A 23,325-nucleotide genomic window follows, 5' to 3' on the forward strand; every position below is an offset into this window, starting at 1 on the left:
CATGATTAATTCAGATATGCTGGGAAAGATTGAGAGCAGGAGGAGAAGGGGTCAACAGAGGATGAGATGGTTGGATGGCATCACTGACTCAATGGACATGAGTCTGAGCAAACTCCAGGAGATGGTGAAGGGAAGCCTGGTGTGCTGCAGTCCATGGGGTCACAAAGAATCAGACACGACTAAACAACTGAACAACAACGGAGTCCACATGTAAAATGTGCTTTCATTTACTGTTTAAAAAGAAATATCAAAGACATTGCCGACAACACTTTATGTGAAGCCCATCCTATGAAACTTTAGAAATTTTATGCTGGGGTGTCCCCGTCCACTGTGGACCCAGGTCAGCTTCCTCTTTCCCAGGAGAGCGCCCTGTGATGCTGGCTGTGGCTCTTCGTGCCAGAAAGCTCCAACTGCAAATCTGGATCCACATTTACATTGTCTTCTTTTCCTCACCTAGAGTTTTCTGTTTCCAGTTTGTTAAACTCACTTTTTGGTAGAAGCATTTCAAATCCTTTTTGAGAAAGAAGCAGGCTATAAAAAACAGTGTCTTCAGCATCATTAATAATGAGATAAAACACGTTTTAAAATAGCCGTTTTGTGGCAAAAGGATAAGGAGAAAAAGCACATACTTCAGGCGAAAGCTATGTGAGTCCACCATTCACTTGTGCGATGGTTTGAGGCCAGTCAGATAATCTCTCCACGCCTCCATTTACTCCTCTGTAAAATGGGATTAATAATAATACCTGGGTCATGGGGTTTGTTCGAGGATTAGATGAGATGCTCAGAAAATTACAGATATTTAATTCAAAAATAAATACTAAGGTGTAAATCCTTATAAAGCATGGCTCCTGTCACTCGCAAACACGTAACTGGGCTCTCAGTTTTTGTTGGGGGGCCCTGGGTTTTGTGTTTTTCTGGTGTCGTGGCACAGTGAAAAGAATTGAGGACCTGGTGCTGTTTGTCCTCTGATGCAACAGGATGCTATCTGAGCTCTTTTGCTGGAGTGTTTGAACTGCAGGGACCCAAACTCAAAAGCTCAGTGCTAGTGGGTTAGGGTCTTCCTCTCCAGTGTGCACACGGGGCTCTCAATTATCTGTGTGATGAGAAGTGAAAGTCACTCGGTCATAGCTGACTCTTTGTGACCCCATGGACTGTAGCTCGCCAGGCTCCTCTGTCCTTGGAATTTTCCAGCAAGAATACTGGAGTGGGTTGCCATTCCCTTCTTCAGGGGAGCTTCCCGACCCAGGGATCGAACCCAGGTCTCCTGCACTGCAGGTGGATTCTTTATCATCTGAGCCAGCAGGGAAGCCCATGTGATGAGGGAGAAGGAAATCATGAAATATGCATAAATAAATAATAATCTGCAGATTAGACAACCCCTCACACATCCTCCTGCTTTTAATTTTCATTCTCTGTCTTCCTTCCCATGGCCACTGCCCTCAGATGATCACCATCATCCCTTCAGAGGACCGGACCACCAATTCCCCTATCTGTGCCATATCACTAACACCCACAGACTGACTTTCTAATCTCATCTGCCTTCACACACAAATGTCTGCACACACGCACAGACACTACAGGGGTAGCTAATATCTTGCAAGCAATTTTTTTGCATAAAGTTGTTTATACTGTCCTCCTATGTTCTCCCTTATCTGACTTTTTATTTTGAAAATTTCAAATCTACAGAAAAAAACATCCTCACCTCAAGTTCCTAGTTTTTTTTAAACTATTTTGCCACATTTGTCCCCTCCTCTTGCTCCCTTGTCCCCCCTTTCTCTTTTTCGTTTTGGTGGAAATGTTGACAGTTGGCAGATACTCTGAGCCCACATCCCTACCCGCCTCACGAGCATCTCCTCAGATGTGGACCTTCTCCTGCATGACCAGAGTACCATCATCACACCAATGAACCGCATGATTCCCCAGGATCAAATCCACATGTATTCAGATATCTCCAATGACCCACCCACGTGTCCTCCCCCACTCCCCTACTCATTCAAAGCTCATTCAGGGAACACTTCTGAAGTTCCCACCTTTTGACACATCATGGACCTGTCTGATTATTTTGATGCTTTAACCTATGTTTCCTATGAACTAGTAGTTAGTTCTACAGGTCTCTATGCCTCTTATCTCCAATACAACAACAATGTCTGGGGCGGGGATGTCCCCTTTGCCTTTCCTTGCCTGTCTGGAGCGGGAGGGCCTGGGATGAGCACATTGGAAGCCCAGGGTACTGCAGCCTGAGCGCTTGGTCCATCCCTTCTTTCCACGAGCCCTCCTGGAGTACCTGCTCAGAGTGGTATTTCAGAGAAGAAACAGGCTGGGCCCCCAGCCTGTCTGCTTCAGAAGACCTGCTGAGGAGGTAACGTTTGGGTCCAGATCTGGAAAAAAGACAGAAGTGGAGTGTGCTGGAACCAGGGAGGGCCTGGGGAGAAAAGTGGGCTCCCGGGAAACATCTTGGGGAGAGGTGTACACGACCAGGGATGTGTGTGTCCTAGGGGCCCGCTGGGCTGCTCCCCTCACAGTTCAGGGAACCACTGGGGTCCACTAAGGTTGGTCTTTTCCAATACCGACTTCCCTCCTTCATGCAGCCCCATTCTAATGTGAATAAGGTAAAAACACATTTTTTTTTTTGGAGGGTAGGAGTAGGGGTGGAGGTGGGATGGGTCAAAAAAGAACGCCCCTGTTTATTTACAGACCAACTAGAAAACCCATCCCATTTCAGAAACTTCAGCACATGAAAGAAAAAAAAAAAAACACCGTGCTGTTTTGAGTCAAAGAAGTACTTGCTTCCCCTTTATTTTGGGAACTACAGCTCACTAGTTTCAGAAAGAGGCGTGACCGTCCTCAGAGGCTTCCTACGTCAGCCAATGAGATGATAAACAAGGTGGTGGTCGCCAAGGCCTGTAGGACCAAAGGCGGGCCAAGCCGGGGCAATAGGGACACGCTCCTGAGGCTTTTTTTAACCCGTTCCCCCTCCAGGAGGTGTTCTGAACTCTCATGGCCCGCCTTCCCCACGTGAAACCGTCCTTGTTCTGTGATGCTCTGGGCAGGGGTCCCCTTTGGCCGTGCCTGAGAGAGACAGTCACAGCAGAGCACCCGCCCCGCTGTGCCCCGGGAGAACTTCCTGGACTGTGTCCAGGGAATCTGCTCTGTGAACCTAGGTGATTCTCGTGTGCCTTTGGGTTTGGGAACACTGCCCTCCAGTACCTTGTAATGGAGTGCATAACCGATTTTGTTCTGTTTTTAATATATAAATTTGACCGTGAGGCTGTGCTGTGAGGAATAGCCATATCCGATTTCAGTTTTAAAGTCACCTTTAGATCTAAAGTTCCCAGTTTGCTTTGGGTGGCGCTCTATACATCCTAGTATAACTGAATAGACAGATAAGAGTTTAGCCTTTAGAAGGGTGGTTGAAATGGCAACCCACTCCACTACTCTTGCCTGGACAAGTCCATGGGCAGAGGAGCCTGGTAGGCTACAGTCCATGTGGTCGCAAAGAGTCGGACACGACTGAGCGACTTCGCTCGCTTTTCCATCTGTCTCACTGGTTGTGCCCAAGCCCCCTTCTGTCGGGGGTCTTTCCTGAGGCCTTAGGGTGGCTGGCGGCACCCTCTGTGCTTCTGACTCTGACATCTCTCCTGTTTTCCACACTCACACTTCTCACTGGGAAGTCTACAGGTGTGATCGTGTGGATATTCCTACAAGCATCTTTTCTCCATACCTGTGTCTTCTCTTTGATTTCCAGTCTCTGTGAAGGCCACCGCCATTGCCCCAGGCCCCAAGCCACATAAGATTGGAGCCACCCTTTATACTTCCTGGCTCTTCATCATGTTTGCCTTTGAAGCCCCAGGTCCTCTCCCTTCACCTTGCATAGTGGCATTCATCTTCAGCCAAGCCTCCCCCTCCAGCCCAACTCCTGGACTTCCCTACTTGTTCCCTGAAGAGTTCGACTTGAACTAGTTCCCCGAAGGGGCCATGTTCCTGGGGCCAGTTCTTTGCATGTGAAGTTCTCTCTTCCTGGAATCCCTTTACTGACTCTGCCACCTAGCTGACATCACTCCCATTCTGACTCAAAGCATTTCCATCAGGACGCTTCCCTCGCCCACATCCTTTTCCTCTTGCCTGAGGTCAATGTCCTTTCCTATGTCCTGTGCATCCTCTGTCATTGACCTGCCACATTGCATTGTTATTTTAATTCACACATCTTCACCACTAGAATAGGAGCGTTTTTAGGGCAGGAATTGATGCTGACATAAAACTGATGCTCAACAAATTGTTGTTGAATGAATGAGTGAACAGATTATGAACAAGCACCTGGCTTGTGAACAGTCTTCACCTTTTTGACTTGGTTAAATCATCAGTGATGAAGAATAGAAGTGTATTTGTTGTTGTTGAGTCGCTGTCACGTTCTCTTGATTAATGGAGAGACTTTGGTGGCTGGAAGCCAGTTCTGGAATGGTAAAACGATGCCATTGCTTTTGTATTCCAACAGGAACTATGGGATGTATAAAGTCAAAAAGGAAAGACAATCTGAATGACGATGGAATAGATTTGAAGACGCAACCAGTACGTAATACTGACCGAACTATTTATGTGAGAGATCCAACGTCCAATAAACACCAAAGGCCAGTAAGTAGATAGTCTCAGGGGAGCATTCCCACGGCAGGATCAAAGCATGGCTGCGTAATTTAAACTCCAAATCTGTACCATGTGCATGCCAAAAACCCCCCAAAATCATGTTAATTACTTGGGCCTCAAATAATTTTTGATATGCTTTGTAACTTAATCCTTTAAAGAGTTTACAAATATATTCGAGACAACCAGGCCACTTAATGTACAATAAAGGGGCCTTTGATCACCTTCTTATGTGTGGCGATTATCACCTTGCCTGTCACTGATACAAATACCCTCTCTTTTTATGTAAAAACATGTATATGAGCTTGTGTGACTTAGGATGGGCAATAAGATTAGTGGTCTGGAAGCAGAAGGAAATGCTGAATTCAAGTCGGAAGCCAAAATAGGTGCTAATATGCCCTTTGGTACATGTTGTTGTTGTTTAGTCGCCCAGTCATGTCCAGCTCTTTGAGACCCCATGGACCATAGCCCACCAGGCTCCTCTCTCCATGAGATTTCCCAGGCAAAAATACCGGAATGGGTTGGCATTTCCTTCTTCAGGGGATCTTCCTGACCCAGGGATCGAACCTGTGTCTCCCACGTTGGCAGGTATATTTTTTACTGCTAAGCCACCAGGGCAGCCATCATACTTTATCCCATCATGTTGTTCTTCAATTAATTCAAACTAGTACAAACACTGAAGTTGTCATGACTTATTATAGAGAATTAAAAGATTTTTTTAAAAAAGCAACTAATTCTGCCTTCTAACCTAGGACAAATATCTGTACTAGTATTTTTACATGATGGATGTGCTCTCTGATGCGTTTGAGAAATGCTTGGCAAAGAACTAATATCACGTTTCATGGAAGAAAGGAACAGAGCTTTGGATAATTACAACCTTAAATGCACTTTAGTTCAGATCTTAGTTCCTTTCTGTTTGCTCACTGCATATGTGTACATCCCCCATTGCCTGGTTTTTATGGAAACCAGCGTTTCAGTGTTTAAGCTGAAAGCAGCTTATTCCGCATTAGTCCAAATGCCTTCATTAAGAGTTTTCATTGTTTCTCTAATCTGACATGTTTTTAAATGCCTTGGCATTCTAGAAGTATATTATTGTTGTCACGCCCTCTACCAGCCCTCTCCCCCACGTTCCCCCTTATCCTGCAGGTATGGTGTGTGTCAAGGTCACATGTCATTGTTGAGATTGGTAAGTCGGTGTTGGTATTCTTGCAAAAAAGTAGAAATGAAGAATGAATACATTATGCTGTTAATTCCCTACATGATATTTCTAGACAGATAAATTAATGTTATAATTTTAGGAACTTCCCTGGCAGTCCAGTTTTTAAGACTCTATGCTTCCAATGCAGGGGGCAAAGGTTTGATCCCTGGCTGGGGAACTAAGACCCCATAGGCTGTGGTGCACAACCAAAAAAGAAATTTAAGAAAAACATTGTGGACTTACCTGGTGGTCACTGGTAAAGAGTCCTCCTGCCAATGCAGGGGACGTGGATTTGATCCCCTGTCCAGAAGAACCCCCATGCCACAGGGCAGTTAAGCCTGTGTGTCCTAGAACCCGTGCTCACGAGAAGCCACTGCAATGAGAAGCCTGTACACCGCAACTAGAGAATAGCCCCGTAACTAGAGAAAACCCGTGCACAGCAATGAAGACCCAGCATGGCCAAAAATAAAGAAAAATTTTAAAAAACATTGTAATTTTACATATAGAAACTCAAAATGTACAAAATTCTTAATAACTTTAATAATTTAGTTATAAATGCTTATAAATATAATATTCAAAAACACATCACATAAATAGGTATAGATGTGGAGCTATGCTATGGAAATATGACTAACAGAAAATGAAATGATACAAGGACTTGGAGTCACATATAAGTTTCTCATTATAGACTTCAAAGGCATCATAAAAAGGACCTGACTTTTTCTAGTGTCATGTGCTGTGATTTTACACGGTTTAAAATCCCCCATTTTTTTTTCCCCCCATTTTTTTTAACGTAATGAAAGAAGATGTCCTTCATTCAGAAAAGCAAAGGGGACCAGTGTAAACTTGCGCACTGTTTTTCCTCTGGGTAAGAGTAAAGGGGGTTGGAAGTTAAGGTAGAAAGCAGAAGTAGAAAGCGTGTTTGAAATCTCTCGGTTCCCTCATGCACTCCCGGAGCACAGTGCATTCTGCCTTCTGTGGTCACAGGTGCCCTGGTTTGTGAACTGGGCAGTTGGGCCTTAGTTCATGGATAACGTTCAGTTCCAGCCAGATGTGCCCAAAACACACCCCTATATTGATTACAGGCTGTATTGTATGACAGCAAGGCTGAACTGACACGAATTCAACAACACTCAAAGGAAAAGACATTTTAGAGAAGAGTGGTGACAGATGAGTTCTATACACGTGTTTTGGCCTTCTGAAGAGTGTGTTCAATCATTTGTCAATTAAGGACTCTTTGATATTTGAAAATCAGCTTGCTGCTTTCAGAATGATTTAATCAGTTTCTCGTCTTCTAATTGTTTCCTCTAACTCCTTTAAAATTAATCATATATTCTAATTATGCAAATCTGAATGAGTTTAAAAATCAGTATAGAACTCCTTGAAATAAGTATTGAAAGATCATCCGGAGCCAAGAGTTTCTGAGCCAGAAAAACATAATCCCCTGCTTCCCACCCCCTGCCCTGGAGATTTGATGGGCTGACTTCCATCAGAAATTTAAATTTCAGTACAAGCTGTTTTGGTCCATATTCCATTCAATCACATTAATCAAAGAGAAACACGATTAAGCCCAGGAAGTCTCACACATCCTCCCCATGTCAACGAAGGAAAAAGGAATTTTATTTCTAAGGTGATTGAGGTGGCCTTTTGTACCACCAGGCCCTTCCTGATCATTCAGCTCCAAGCTAAAATAACAGGGATGCCATCTGTCTCCACAGCGGAATCGGGGTCAGCCACAGGAAGCCTGGATCTGTTAGGACTTGTTCTCAGCTGCCAGTGACCAAGCCCTTACAGCAGCTTTTAAAACAAGTCTGGGAAAAGTGAAGATCAGCAATCCTGGCCTGGGTGGCACTTCTACAAGGTCACCAAGGACCCGAGTGACCCCCAGGACCCCTCTCCATCTTTTTCTCTGCTGTCTCTGGTCACTGGTATCCATGGCTGCTGAAAGCCCAGCTCATCACTTGCTTCTGGGCAGAAAGAAGAAGGCCAGGGAATAAGAAAGCCTATCCCAAAGCCCCATCACCTGCCTGCAGGTCAACCCCTTGCCATCTGCATAGAAGGCTGGAGAATTGGGAAGCATCACCATGTTGCAGGGCAAACCGCCATCCCCAAGGATATTCGGGCTCTGGTACCAAATCAGGGGGAGGGTGCCGATTGGATCAGCAGCGGCTCAGAGTGCTGGACATGTCCTGTCGCCCCCAGACCAGTGGTTGCTGAAGAAGGAAAAGCCTTTCCATGGTCAGGGTTGGGGCAGGGATCGGAACACAGCTCCGCAGGACTGTTCCCCTGCACTCCTCTTCTTTCTGGCTTAATAAATTAACAAATCTTAACCCACTTGCTTCTGTTTGAAAATGACATAACATACAGTGTGAATGTAAGCATAAAACGCTAAACACAGAAAATATTTTTCTAACAAATATTCTCTCTTAGGTTGCAGACTCTCAGCTTTTACCAGGACAGAGGTTTCAAACTAAAGGTATGTTTTCATAACGCCATGGTAGTTTCTTTTTTTTATTGTTCGAGTCTCTGTAAAGTAGTTGTCCTGGATGTTTTTGTTGATTTTGAGGGGGCGGGCGGTCAGGTGAGGTAGAAAAGGATAGTTTTATTGTTTTGCCAGGCAAAGGGAGACACACTAGGCTTCTGCCTTGAAAAACTATATGTCTCCGAATTTTTTTTAATTGTGGAAAAATAGACATAACATACAATTTATCATTTTAGCCATGGCAGTGTTCAGGTCAGTAGCATTAACTACCTTCTCATTTTTGTGCAGTCATCACTTCCATCCATCCATCTATCCATTTGGGATGATGAAATTTCCATCATCTCAAACAGAAACTCTGTGCCCATCAAGCACACACTCCCACCCCCCCCATCCTCCCGGCCCCTGGTACCCACCATTCTACTTTCTGTCTCTATGAGTTTGACGGCTCTGGGGATCTCGTCTAAGTGGAATCAAGTGGTATTTGTCCTTTTGCGGCTGACTTATGTCACTTAGCATAATGTCTTTAAGGTTCGTCCTGTTGTAGCAGGTGTCAGAATTTTGCTTCCTTTATTCTGTGGTATGTATACACAGTGTCTTCAGTTTTCTCCTTTTAGCTTTTGTAAACAATGCTGCTATGAGCACAGGTGTATCGTATTTTAAACCTAGAGCTGGAAGTCATTGAGGTCATAGGTCTCTATGATTTGAGATGACAGACTGTACCACTGTGTACAGTGTGTGGCCAACCACAGACCACATGGCCCCCAAGCCCTCTGGGGGGAAAACAGGTCTTCTCTCCCGCTGCCTGTTTCCTCAGTACATCCCTGCCCTCTGTGCCCCTTGACAAGCTGTTACAACATTTCTGCTGTGGATTCTTTTTTTAAAACACTTTTTATTTTATATTGGGGTATAGCCGATTAGCAATGTTGTGAACAGGAAAGGTGAACAGTGAAGGGACTCAGCCATACGTATACATGTATCCATCCTCCCCCAAACTCTCCCCCCCTCCAGGCTGCCACATGACATTGAGCAGAGTTCCCTGGACCATACAGTCAGTCCTTGCTGGTTATCCATTTAAACATTCTGCTGTGGATTCTTAAAGGTCTTCGCTCGCCTTGGTCATTTTCAGATCCAGAGGAGCAAGGGGACATCGTGATCGCATTGTATCCGTACGATGGCATCCACCCAGATGACTTGTCCTTCAAGAAAGGGGAGAAGATGAAAGTCCTGGAGCAGTAAGTGCAGCCGGGGGTCTCTCTTCTATAGCACCAAGTCCCGAAGTCTGTCCCTCTCCCTGGGCTTGGCCGCCAGCGGCACAGCACGGCAGACACCCCTCTGGGGGTGGCACGGAACCCCAGCCTTGTTGCTGCCAGAAGGAGCAGGGCCAGAGGGATTTTCCTCTTAGGCTTTACTGTGAGCAGTTCCCAAGAGTTTTCCCTTTGAAACCAAACACCATTGTCTTTCCTTATCCATTTGTGCTACCTTAAGAGGCTTAGATCTATGTGGAGTTTGCATTTCTTTTTAAAAAAAATTTTTTTTTTAATATTTTAAAAATTTATTCTTGGCTCTGCTGGGTCTTTGTTGCTGCTCTCGGGCTTTCTCTAGCTGCAGTGTACAGGCTTCTCACTGCAGTGGCTTCTCTTGTTGCAGAGCATGAGCTCTAGAGTGTAACGGGCTTCAGTAGTTGCAGTACACGGGCTCTCTAGTTGTGGCCTGCGGGCTTCATTGCCTCGAGGCACGTGGGATCTTAGTTCCTGGACCAGGGATCCACACCATGTCCCCTGCATTGGCCGGTGGATTCCTAACCGCTGAACCACCGGGGAAGTCCCTGCATGTTCTTTTAATGACATTTTTACTTTGTTATTTTCCTCAAATTCACACTGAGTATATGGGTCCGACCGGGTGTGAATCATCAGGGTGTGGCGCTGAGGCAGCGGTCATCTCGGGGAAAGCCCCTGCTCAGCGCTTAGTGCTTCTGTGAAGATGCTTGGACATCGTTTTCTTGACCCCTCCAGGCTGACTCACAGGGCTCAGGACCATGCTGAGAATAAGGAACTTCAGTAATTCTACTGCTCTTCATATAGGGTCACCTTGGCCGGCCAACAGGAGACCCTTGGTTGGCTGGAGGAGGGAGACCCTTAGTATAAGGTGTTGAGTGGCTGAGAGGGTTGTCCATTACTGGCTGCGTGTGAACTTGAGCCTCATCCTGGCCTTGCCACTTGATCGCTGTGTGACCAAGACAAGTCCCTTCAACTCTGTATCTTAGTATCTCGCTTGTGAACCAGAAACGGCTTGTGTGTGTGTGTGTGCGTTTTACAAATATGGCACAGGTGTGGAGTGTACCACAGCTTAGCGCCAGTTGTAATTGTCCTTCATGTCTTGCTGGATGAGGGTCCTGTCTGGGTGTGGGAACCTGATGGGAACACAGCTGAGGCTCATCCGTTGGTGACCCATCCGTTCCTCCCTCCCCAGCCCCTTTGCTGGCTCCATGCCTCTCGCAGGATATGCGAGGTGGTGATGAGGCTCATCTGCTTGGGACTGTTTTATGGTTTTCTATTTTTTTTTTCCCATGGCATCAGCCTGTCGACACTAGCCATTTCAACAAAGGCATTTATAACTTAAGAACTATGACCTTTTATTCCCTTGACTCCCATTTCTCTAAGTGTGAAAAGTGAAAGTGTTAGTCGTTCAGTTGTATCCTACTCTTTGTGACCCCATGGACTCCTCTCTCCTTGGAATCCTCCAGGCAAGAATACTGGGGTGATTTGCCATGCCCTCCTCCAGGGGATCTTCCCAGCCCAGATATCAAACCCAGGTCTCCTCCATTATAGGCAGATTCTTTACCCTCTGAGCCACCAGGGAAGCCCATTTTGTAAATATCCCCGGGGAAGTTAAGAACTCTGCTTCTGCAAGGTGGAAACCATTTTCACCAACTCTTATGCAGCAGCTCTGAGCACAGAGACCCACACTTCAGTCATGAGGCTGTTTTCCTTTGCTTCTATCACTAAACATATTTGTATTTCATCAGGATGCATCAACTTTTCCCCTGCATTCTGGGGTCCCAGGGTCTTCCCCACTGTCCCACAGCCCACAAGACAAACACCTTAAGACAATTGCTCTTGTAGTTCTTCAGTCATTGAATACAAGCCCTTTTCTTCTTTTTTTAATATATATTTATTTGGCTGCGTCGAGTCTTAGCTATGGCACGTAGGCTCTTTCTTGGAAGCTCAAGCACTTGCGGGATCTTAGTTCCCTGACGGGAGATTGAATTCACATCCCTTGCATTACAAGGTGGTTCTTAACCACTGCACCATCAGGGAAGTCCAACAAACCCTTTCTGATGCAGGTTTCTATTCCAGGCATGGAGAGTGGTGGAAAGCCAAGTCCACTTTGACAAAGAAAGAAGGCTTCATTCCCAGCAACTATGTGGCCAAAGTCAACACCTTGGAAACTGAAGAGTGAGTCCTCACCTGGAGTGATCTGGAATGGTTCTTTGTGACATGCTGGATTTCTTGCTTTTTCTTCATCTTTTTTCTCCCTGGGATTACAACACCCATGGGATGTTAATATGTCTTCACAGGTGGTTTTTCAAGGATATAACCAGGAAAGATGCAGAAAGGCAGCTTCTGGCCCCAGGGAACAGCGCTGGAGCTTTCCTTATCAGAGAAAGCGAGACATTAAAAGGTAAGAAGTGACATAAGGCCTCTTAGCAAAGGCTGTTTAAGAAATCGTTCTTAGAAATGATTCTAGAATTCTGTTAAAAAAGAATTATGGGCAGACCTCGTTTTATTGAAGTATAGTTGATTTACAATGTTGTGTTAATTTCTGCTGTACAGCCAAGTGATTCTGTTATACATAGACGTAGTGTTTTTCATACTCTTTTCTGTTCTGGTTTATCACAGGTTATTGAATATACTTCCTTTTTCTATATAGTAGGACCGTGTTGTTTATCCATCCTATGTGTCATAGTTTGCATCTGCTAATCCCAAACTCCCAATGCTTCCCTCCCCATAATGCCAATCTTGTTTACAAAATATAAGTATAATCTTTGCTGGTACTTCTTCTTCTGCAGGAAGTTACTCTCTGTCTGTCAGAGACTATGACCCCGTGCACGGTGATGTGATTAAGCACTACAAAATCAGAAGTCTGGACAATGGGGGTTATTACATCTCCCCACGAATCACTTTTCCTTGTATCAGTGACATGATTAAGCATTATCAAAGTAAGTGAAAACACAAGGTTAGACAAGAAAAGAAAGATACATGTTATGATGAATATGTGATGTCAAACTTATATAAAAAATTTTTGTATCCTGCAACTTTACAGAATTCATTGATGAACTCTAGTAGTTTTCCTGGTAGCCTCTTTAGAAAGAAGAATCATATTTCTTTTGGATAAAGTTACAGGATCATATTCTGTAACTGGTCCTAAAGTAACCTATAACTATACATTCGACAGTGGCACTAGTGGTAAAGAATCCACCTGCCAATGCAGGAGACACAAGAGACACCCATTCAGTCCCTGGGTTGGGAAGATCCCCTGGAGGAGGAAATGGCAACCCACTCCAGTATTCTTGCCTCGAAAAATTCATGGCCTGAGGAGCCTGGCGGGCTACAGTCCATGGGGCCACAAAGAGTCAGACACGACTGAGTGGCTGAGCACACACAAACATTCAAGGTCAGATTTGATCTTTGAGAATAATTATCCTAGTCCTTCCCACCTAGCTTGTGCTGTTTAACAGTTAATGTTCAAAAATTACAAAGATAGAAATGAGTATTATTTTCATGTAGTGCATGACTTTACAACATATCTTTTGATATCCAGACTAGGAATGCAGATCTGTAGATCTGTGTCCTAGTGTAGACATATGTATGTGTGTGTGTAAAAGTAATACATGCCCTTGGTAAAATAAAACAGAAATTACAACAGTAACACCAAAACAATTAGAAGTGGCCAGTCAGTGGTCCTTTGTCCCCAGGCGCTCTACAACCTTGCTAGGCTAACCCCATGAATAGCCTTTAGGTTCATTCCCTTTGTGTTTGAGGTCCGTTGTAGTGGGAAGCTGTTGTTACTGCTTATTTCTTCAAGCTTCTCTAAGGGAATACACATAACATTTGCTTATGTCCCCACGTATGGAGAGAGCAAGTACTCTAGAGTAGTAAGTCCTTCTTCTCTCTCTGTTACCCCCATCAAGTTATTCATCTGGCACATGTGTTGAGTACTTATGGAGCCCTGGCCCTGTTCTGAGGCTGGGCGGGGGAGGGGGGTCCCCTGGTGACCTAACCAAGTTCCCACCATTGTGCCCTGAAGAGTTTACACGGGCTCAGTAATTAAAATTATAGTCTATTAAGTGTGACATCCTGTCAGCCTGTGTTTGTCTGTTTATTTTATTGTTTTTATTTTTATAGATTAGCATTACTGATACATCTGTTATGATATGAAATCAAGTGTATCTTAAATTGTCTTTCATTTAAGAATTCCAAGTCATGGTTACACAGAAGATACCCCCATAAACATTTTAAGTTTGTAGACCTTGGCGAGTTAAAAATGATAAAACTCATAGTCCAGATTTCTCTGTAGATACTGGTAAAATACAGAGGATGACTTTTTCCACATCTACTTTCTCTTTGAAATTAGAGCAGCCAGATGGCTTGTGCCGGAGATTGGAGAAGGCGTGCATTAGCCCCAAACCACAGAAGCCATGGGACAAGGATGCCTGGGAGATCCCCCGAGAGTCCATCAAGCTGGTGAAGAGGCTGGGCGCCGGGCAGTTCGGGGAAGTCTGGATGGGTGAGTGTGTGGCTCGGGAGCCTGAGTCCCTTCTGGAGAAATAAGAGCTCCAGCTGATTTCTATCAGTTTTCTCAGAAGCATTGATGCTTTCATTTCCCTCTGTCCCCCTGGTGCCAAGAACAAGCCTACACAGTCCTTGTGATTAGACTCTTTGTCTTCCTTGAGACTTAGGCGTTCTCTTGTTGGATGAATGTTTACAAGGAAGGGGCAGTGGGCACTTATCCTGGTAAATAATCCTGGTTTGTCCTGGTTTATCTGTCTCCTCTTCCCTGACTCTCATCACCGGATTCTTTGGACGTGCGGTTAAGTGCAGGCATTGCAGGGAGAGGTACAGTCGGGCTATGTGCCTGTGCCCAGTCGCTCAGTCGAGTCTGATTCTTCACAACCCTACGGACCGTAGGCCACCAGGCTCCTCTGTCCATGGGATTCTCCAGGCAAGAACACTGGAGTGGGTTGCCATGCCCTCCTCCAGAGGATCTTCCCAACCCAGGGATTGAACCTGCATCTCTTGAATCTTCTCTATTGGCAGACAGGTTCTTTACCACTAGCACCACCTGGGAAGTCGATAATTAATTCTCACTGCACTGTAAATCTCTGGGAACATGATAATGGAATCAGGGTAAATCATAATTACACAGCCTCACCTTGCTTATTGGGGTCTGTGTGAGTACCTGGCAGTCTGTTTCCGGTTGGGTCCACAGACCGGAGGCGTGATCTTGCTTTAGGTGTGTCTCTGTTCCCACTCTGCTGCCTAAATCATCACCTCCTCCTCCTCCTTGCTCTGTCCACCTTTCCTTTTTTATTGAAGTAAAATTCATGTACCATAAGGTCAGTCATTTTAAAGTGGACAATTCACATTCACACTGTTGTACAGTCACCACTTCTATTTAGTTCCAGAATATTTCCGTCGGTCCAGAAGGAAGCCCTGTACCCATAGTGCAGACACTCACCCCCACCCCCACTTCCCCAGCCCCTGGACACCACTCTACTTCCTGTCTGTATGACTGTAATACTCTAGGGCTCTCACGTCAGTGGGATCCTACACACATTTGTCCTTTTGTGTCTGGCTTATCTCCCTCAGCATGATGTCCTCAAGGTTCACCCATATTTGTCAGAATTTCTTTCTTCTTTTATGATCGAACACTGTTCCATTGTATGGGTATGCCACAGCTTATCTACTTATCCGTTGGTGGACCTTTGGGTTGGTTCCATCTTTGGGCTATTATAAATAATGCTTCTTTGAACATTTATGTGCAAATTATTGTGTGGACAGGTGTTTTCATTTTTTTGAGGATATACATTCTCCTAGGAGTGAAATTGCTGAGTCACATCATTCTATGCTTAACTTTATAAGGAACTGTCTTAACTGGGATCTACTCATTTTCTAAAAAATTGTCACCTCTTTCTCCCCTGAGATATTTGCATTTATTTCTTAATATATTTTTTCCAAGTCCACAGAATAGGAGCAGCTATAATACACGCTGTATATTCTTCACCTAGATTCACCAGTTAATATTTTGCTGTATTTCCTGTATCATTTCTATACATACACACACAGACGTGTTTTATTTTTGCGGAGCCACGTGAGAGTAAGGTGCAGACTCGATGACCTTCACCCCTGAATACTCACGCAGGTGTCTCCTCAGAGGAGGGCTGTGATCTCACGCTGCGCGGTGGTCACATTCAGGAAGTTCTGCATTGATCTGCAGTCTAGTGTAGAGTCGGCATCCTAATTCCCCCCATTGTCCCAGTGATGTCCCCAGGGTTGTCGGGATCTAGAGTTTGCTTTTAACTGACCTGTCTCCTTGAATCTGGAAGAGTCCCTTGGCCCATCTCCATCTTTCATGACAGGTTTGTCCTTTTGTAGAATATCTCTCATTTGGATTTCCCAATGTTTCCCGTGAGTTGGTCCAGATTATGCCCTGGGTCACGAATACCATCTAAGTACTAAGTGATGCTGCGTGTTCCTGCATCCCTCAGGGGTACAGAATGATGGTTGGTTTCATTATTGCCTACAGGCCAAGGAGGGAGGGCAGATTCCCTAGTTCCCAGCCTGAGCCGGAGGTTGGAGTAACCATGTTTGGGGTGAGGTGGGGGGGCCGGGGAGGGTGGAGGCGGGTCAGAGGACAGACGGCTGCTGCTTTTAGAGAGGTGATAGCTTCTAAGAGGGATGAGAATCAGATGAGCATGTGATGCTGAAACCATCTGGGGAAAGCACTTTTGGATATTTAAATAATTTTAAAGAATCTCCCCTAAGGTAATGAATACATCAGTTACAATAGGGAATTAAAATGTTACATTTAAAATGGAGAAATCTGGTGGACCTCCTTAAAATCAAACAGAACAGCAGCACCTTACTCTCCAGTGGCTCAGCAACAACAAAATAGGGATGGTATAAAAACAGGATGAGGTGATGCAAGTAATCATTTAATATAGTTGACAGTATTTAAGAACGGTTATTATTTTAAATAATTATATTATGAAGATAGTATGATAAATTAGAGCAAAGACTATGAAATAGAGGAGAGAAATTACCCAGAATTTCCCCCCTCAACACGAGCTGTTTCTTGGGTATTTTCAGTTAAACTTTTTATTTTGAGATAACTATCGATTCACACGCAGTTGTCTGAAATAATACAGAAATGAAAACATCTGTTCACACAAACACTTTTACACAACTGTTAGTAAGAGCGTTATTCATAATAACCAAAGAGTGTAAACAACCCAAATGTCCATCAGTTGATGAACGGATAAACAAAATGTGGTGTTTCCTTGCAATGGAATATTATTTGGCAATAAAAAGAAAGTCCTGACACACACTACATGGATGACTTTTGAAAACACGATGATAAAGAAAAGAAACCAGACACAAAGGACCATGTGTCATATGACTTCCATTTATGTGAAGTGTCTGTAAAAGGCAGTTCTGTAGAGACAAAGGAAATGAGTGGTTGCTTCAGATGGGGGGATGGCAGTGTAATTATTAATAGGTGCCATTTTGGGGAGGTGGGGACATGACAATGTCCTTATAATTGATTGTGGTGATGGTACCACAAATTTGAATATACCAAAACCAATGAATGATATGTTTTAAATGGGAAAGTGGTGTGGCATATGAATTATATTTCATTAAAGCTATTGTAGATGTAAAAGAAATAATACAGAGAGGTCCCATTGTAGCCTTTACTCAGTTTCTCCCAAAAGTAACATATTACAGGACTATGGTATAACTTCACTGCTGGAATGTTGATGCTGAAAGTTGTTTGTTTTTAAATGGTGCTTCCCCCCCTAGTTTTGTATTAAAGAAAGAAAAGAAAGAGAAGGAGGGAGAGAAGGAAGGAAAAGAGAGAAGAGGAGGAAAATAGTTTTGATCTGGGGTCTTGTGCAAGTGTGGTTCTGTGAACCTGGCTGCCAGCCAGGGAACTCTTCCTTCGCTGCTGAAATTACATCAATTTGTTGAATGCATTTAGCAGGGGAATGCTGGAAATAAAACCAAAAGAACAGTGGGGAGTGATGTGCTACGAATCAGGTCAAAGGATGCGCCCCTCCCGTGTGTCTGCACGTATCATTCTGACCAAGGCTCCATGTAAGAGCAGGGTCTGTCTGTGCAGTTTAGAGCTGCTGGCAATTAGCTTTTACTTCTCGAGGGATAAATAAGCTGGCTAGCTTTGCTCATGGATAGAAAAAGGACAGCAGATTAAAAATTGCATCCCTGTTAGTCAAGTAAGTGAATATTATTGTGAAGCATGAGAAATGGCTCAGAGGCTCCCAGTCATACTTCATGGTCTGGATTTTTTGGTCTGAAGCACAGTGGACAAATACTAGGAAATGCCCTGATCTGGGGGGAGCAGGGGTGGGGAGAAAACAGAGAGGAGTTTGTCCCTCAAGCTGTTTCCTCTTGTCCGTGTGATCCTCAGCTGTCTGGTTCGGGGACCCGTTTTCCTCTGCGGGCTGCTGGACGCTGAGGGAACTGACCTATGAGTGACACAAAGGGTGACGTTTCCTGTCCCCGCTTGGTCTCTGAAGAGACTCTGGGAAAGAAAGGAAACTGATTTTGCGTTCAGGTTTGCTTGATCCGTCTTCATGGGAGCCAACTGCGTTGAATGATTCACCAGCCAGCTTCTAAAAGCAACTGCATTCATCTTTTCGTATTAGCAAAACCACCTTCGTCCTGTGGTATAGCAAGGCAGCCACACCTGCACTGGGGCGCTCTCTGCTTTACCTATGGCAGAGCGGCACCTGCAAGAAATTATTTACTTCCTTCAAAAGATGAAAAAAAAATTTTTTTTGCCGCTTCCTTTTATTTATTTATTATTACAAATTTGTTTTTTATTCAAGTGCAGTTGACCTACAGTGTTGAGGTGGTTTCAGCTGTATAGCAAAGCGATTCAGTTATATATGAGTCTTTTTTCAGATTCTTTTCCCTTACAGGTCATTACAAAATGTTGAGTAGAGTTCCCTGTATGTCCTTGTTGTTCATCTGTTTTATACATAGTAGCACGTGTGGGTGTTTCCATCTGTCATGCCACATCTCTGTGACCCGTGTGAACCTGCCATTACTGGGCAGTATATTGGTAAAGTACGATTTGATGGTGAGCGCCGAGTAAAACTCACGCCTTTGGTGTAGACGGAAACCTGCCCTGTCGTGCAAATCTCACAGCCCTAAGCAGCCATGAGTGGAAGCTGCTGTCCTCCTAGAGTTGGGTTTGACACAGCTGGTTTGTTTTTTTTTTTTTTGACACAGCTGTTTTAATCGCTGCTCTTTTCAAACTCCTTATCAGCATTTTTAATATCTTTCGCAGCTGCAGTATTTCCTGGTGATTTTTTTCCCCTACGCTTGGAGAGCATTTGTTTTTTTCTTCATCCATGACCCATAACTTCATGTTCTGTGAAGAGTCTCAGTGAGTCCCTCGGCTTTTGCTCGCCCTGCTTCTTTCTCTTCTGTTGCTGTAACATGCAGTTTAACAAGCAGACGGAAAAGTGCCTACCACACAAACGTTTGCTTTCACAGCTACTGACAACATGAAAACCTGTGTGGTGACCACTGAATCACACCCGAAGCCCCCATTCACCCTTTCCCGACCACAACCCCACCAGTCCCCCCGAAGGCAGCTGCTATTCTGGCTTTTCTGATCATTTCCTGACTTTTCTTTGTAGTTCTGCTGCTTTTGTGTATGGGGCTGTGTGCACCCAGAGTAGTTTACTTTTGCCCGGTTTTAAACTTTATATAAAAGAAACCCTACTATTTATCAATGGCATTGGAGTTACTCCCATGTTCTGGCTATTAGGAACAAGGCCACTGTGAACGTTTTTGGGCTGCTTGGTACCAGGGTACATGAGTTTCTCTAGATGACCAGGGTGGATTTACTGGATCACAGGTGTATGAATCTTTAGTTCCAGTGCTCAGCCCCTCAGTCATGTTCGACTCTTTGAGACCCCACAGACTATAGCCCGCCAGGCTCCTCTGTCCATGGGCTTTCCCAGGCAAAATTACTGGAGTAGGTTGCCATTTCCTCCTCCAGGGGACCTCCCGACCCAGGGATGGAATTCTTGACCACTTGAGCCACCTGGGAAGCCCTCAGCTCCAATAAATGCTGCAGTCTTTGTTTCTAAAGCGCTGTTCTGGGTTACACCCTCCCCACCAATGTACACGGGTTTGTGGTCAGGTGGGTAGTCACTCAGTAAAATTGCACTAGAAAGGAGCCTGCTCTGTCAGCATCCTTCCAGGGCCCTTGAGTATGCTGTTGAAGCTTTACAACTCAGTTGGAGCGATGCTCAGAACAGAGCCCAGAAAGGACCCGCAGGAATTGTCCCAGCTGTCCTGCCGGGGGCTAGCACTACCAGCACTCAAGATTGTCAGACTTTTGTTATTTTTGTCTTGCTGGGTGGTGGTTTCTTTCTCTTGGAGGTTTTTTTTTTTTTTTTTTTTTGGCTGCTTTAGGTCTTCGTTGCTGCACATGTGCTTTCTCTCGTTGCAGGGAGGGGGCTACTCTTGTTGAAGCATGAGGGCTCTAGAGCACAGGCTCAGTACTTGTGGCATGTGGTTTAGTTGCTCCACAACATGTGGAATCTTCCGAGACCAGAGATCGAACCCCTGTCCCCTGCATTGGCAGGTGGATTCTTAACCACACCAGGGAAGTCCTCTGGAGACCACCGTCATTGGTTTTCACTGAGCGTAAGCTGTGTGTGTACTGATAATCGTGTGACCTGAAAAGGGACTGGATGTTTTCACATCACCGTTCCTGAGATGTGTGTCTCTCTTGGGCCTGGGGCTGTTAGGGGGTCACACACTAGGTAGAGGTGACCTTGAGGGTGACTCGTGGTCACCATCTGCCACTCCACCCTCACCTTTTCCTGTCCTTCCAAGAGAACTATGAAAGCAGAAAGAAAAGCTGCGTGTGATTACCTCTATTTCTGCTTTCCAAACCACCGAGAAAAGGCTTTTCCAGGAGAAAATCAAGCTCCAAAGTAAGCACATTGTTGGGAACTTCCCTGGCAGTCCAATGGTCAAGACTTCACCTTCCAGTGGAGCAGGTACAGGTTCAATCCCTGGTTGGAGAGCTAAGATGCCACATGCCTCACGGCCAAAAAACCAAAACAGAAGACAGAAACAATATTGTAACAAATTCAATAAAGACTTAAAAAATGGTCCACATCAAAAATAATGTTAAAGAAAGAAAAAGTAACCACATCATGGAGGCAGGTCCCAGAAAATCAGTGCCTTGGGGGAACTATATTAAGGAGGCGGTGTTTCCCGAAGTGTGTTCTGGGAGATAAAAGGTACATGAAGATGTGTTCTGAGGTTGAGATAGCATGGGAAATGCTGTGGTTAACCGAGCCAGACGGGCATCTTCCTTGCTGGGCTGTCTGCACTCCTGCTGTGTCTCCTGGGTGAGACGGCGTGGGGCGGGCAGGCGTTTCCAGGTGGCTCAACCCAGGGCCCTTGCTTTGCATAGAATCACTGTGTCCAGTTCTCTTTGAAAACTATGAGAAATACTTACTTGACTCCTGTGTATTCTTTGTACTTTAGAGTTAGTAAGGTTTTTTCAAGGGCAAAGCTTTTCTTTCTGATTATAAAAATAATGCATATTCATTGTAGTAAAGTTAAAGAGTTAAAGGTATGGTGAGCAAAATTTAAATCACTCATAATTAAGCCAGTACTCGGTGTATTCTGGTGTATTCTCTTCCAGACAGTTGTCAGACTGTGTGTGTGTGTGTGTGTGTGTGTGTGTGTGTGTGTGTGTGTGTGTTGCGTAAGAGTATCTCATAGACTTATGGTGTATGGGGTTTTTTGTCTTGCAATTAAAAGCATCTTATTAATTTGAAAAAATCTAATGAATTAGAGAAAATCAAATTCATTAGACAAAATGGTACAGTGCATATGGAGTTTTGTTTTACCATTGTTTTATAAAAACCTTTTGATTTCAGAATAATTTTAAGTTTTTTGGTAAAGATAATACAGAGAATTCTCACACACCCTTTACTCAGAATGTTACGTGCTGTGCTATGCTTGGTTGCTCAGTCATTTTGCGATCAATTTCATTTCTGACTCTTTGCGACCCCATGGACTATATGTAGCCCACTAGGCTCCTCTGTCCATGGGATTCTCCAGGCAAGAATACTGGAGTGGGTTGCCTTTTCCTTCTCCAGGGGATCTTCCCAAACCAGGGATTGAACCCAGATCTCTGGCATTGCAGGCTGATTCTTTGCCATCTGAGCCACCAGGGAAGCCCAAGAATACTCAAGTGGGTAGCCTATTCCTTCTCCAGGGGAACTTCCCAACCCAGGAGTAAAACCGGGGTCTCCTGCATTGCAGGCGGATTCTTTACCAGCTGAGCTGCTACCAGGGAAGCCCCCTAATGTTACATATATAGGTTTTATTTTTCTTCTTATTATTACTTTTAAAGCATTTATTTGTCTGCACCAGGTCTTCATTGTAGCATGTGTGATTTTTTTAGTTGCAGCATGTGAGATCTTTAGTTAAGGCTTGCCAACTCTTAGTTGTGTCATGTGGGATCTAGTTCCCTGACCAGGGATCAGACCTGGGTCCCCTGCATTGGGAGCTCAGCATCTTAGCCACTGGACCACCAGGGAAGTCCCTAAAGGTTTTAGATAATGTTAACACTATAGAGTTTATAGAAGTTTTTTTTTTTTTTTTTAGAGTTTATAGAAGTTTTTTCTGTCTATAGCTAAATATTCTTCTAAGTCTGCATGAAGTTTTTGACAAATCACAACCTCCCTTCTTTTCCCTCCCTAGGTTACTATAACAACAGCACCAAAGTGGCCGTCAAAACACTGAAGCCAGGCACAATGTCCGTGCAGGCGTTCCTGGAGGAGGCCAACCTCATGAAGACCCTGCAGCACGACAAGCTGGTGAGGCTGTATGCCGTGGTCACCAAAGAGGAGCCCATCTTCATCATCACTGAGTACATGGCCAAGGGTGAGTGCCCGCCCCCCACCCGGGCTTGTGACCGCCCAGCCCTCAGAAAGGACACCCGGGTGTGTGACGGCCCAGCCCTCAGAAAGAAGAACATCTAGACATTCAGAGACTCCTCAGATAATTCAGATTATCAACAGCAGGCTCACTACAAGGGCTTCCCAGGTGGCACTAGTGGTAAAGAACCCACCCGTCAATACAGGAGACATAAGAGATGTCAGTTTGATCCCTGGGTCGGGAAGATCCACTGGAGGAGGAGATGGCAACCCACTCCAGTATTCTTGCCTGGAGAATCCCATGGACAGAGGAGCCTGGCGGGCTAGAATCCATGGGGTCAACAAAGAGTCGGGCACAACTGTTTGCTACAAAAACATCAGAAAACACAGGAAAACGAAGCCCTTTCGTAAGCCACCTTACTGGAAGTCATCTGTTATGAAATGAACATGTTGTCTTCCCAGTTCTGTGCACTTATCTCCGTGTACCTGCTGGCCTCAAGAATGGGACCCCAAACCTAGACGGCCCCCCGGACATACTTGTCAAATAAGTAAATACAGACATCAAATAAGAGTATTATTGTTTTGGGTTCCAATTGTGAGTTCTCAAAATTGAAAACCAGTTCCTCGTCCTTTTTAGCATTATCTAAATGTTCAGAATGACACTTTAAAACATAAATATTTGAAAAACTTTTCAAAGTCAAGTTCCTATGCCATCACAGAGTCCCTGAAGAAGAGGTTTCAAGCAGCCATCTTTTCTCCCACTGCTGTCCCCTTCAGATCAAGGATCTT

The 23,325-nt window shown here is 44.7% G+C and overlaps 1 protein-coding gene across 4 annotated transcripts in view; it reads left to right on the top strand.

The window, feature by feature from the left end:
- LYN (LYN proto-oncogene, Src family tyrosine kinase) overlaps positions 1 to 23,325 on the top strand; it is a 107,650-nt gene that overhangs the window by 54,634 nt on the left and 29,691 nt on the right. For 2 of the 4 annotated variants that reach the window (XM_043483581.1, XM_043483582.1), the window contains exons 2-9: positions 4,493 to 4,629; positions 8,264 to 8,309; positions 9,442 to 9,547; positions 11,672 to 11,770; positions 11,893 to 11,996; positions 12,385 to 12,534; positions 13,950 to 14,102; positions 22,361 to 22,543. In XM_043483581.1, the coding sequence (XP_043339516.1) occupies positions 4,498 to 4,629; positions 8,264 to 8,309; positions 9,442 to 9,547; positions 11,672 to 11,770; positions 11,893 to 11,996; positions 12,385 to 12,534; positions 13,950 to 14,102; positions 22,361 to 22,543 (973 nt within the window). In that variant the 5' untranslated portion in view covers positions 4,493 to 4,497. The remainder of the gene's footprint in view (positions 1 to 4,492; positions 4,630 to 8,263; positions 8,310 to 9,441; positions 9,548 to 11,671; positions 11,771 to 11,892; positions 11,997 to 12,384; positions 12,535 to 13,949; positions 14,103 to 22,360; positions 22,544 to 23,325) is intronic. The other 2 variants (XM_043483583.1, XM_043483584.1) reach the window with 1 other exon arrangement.

Source organism: Cervus canadensis, chromosome 12, assembly GCF_019320065.1.
Source record: "Cervus canadensis isolate Bull #8, Minnesota chromosome 12, ASM1932006v1, whole genome shotgun sequence".
Lineage (NCBI taxonomy): Eukaryota > Metazoa > Chordata > Mammalia > Artiodactyla > Cervidae > Cervus > Cervus canadensis.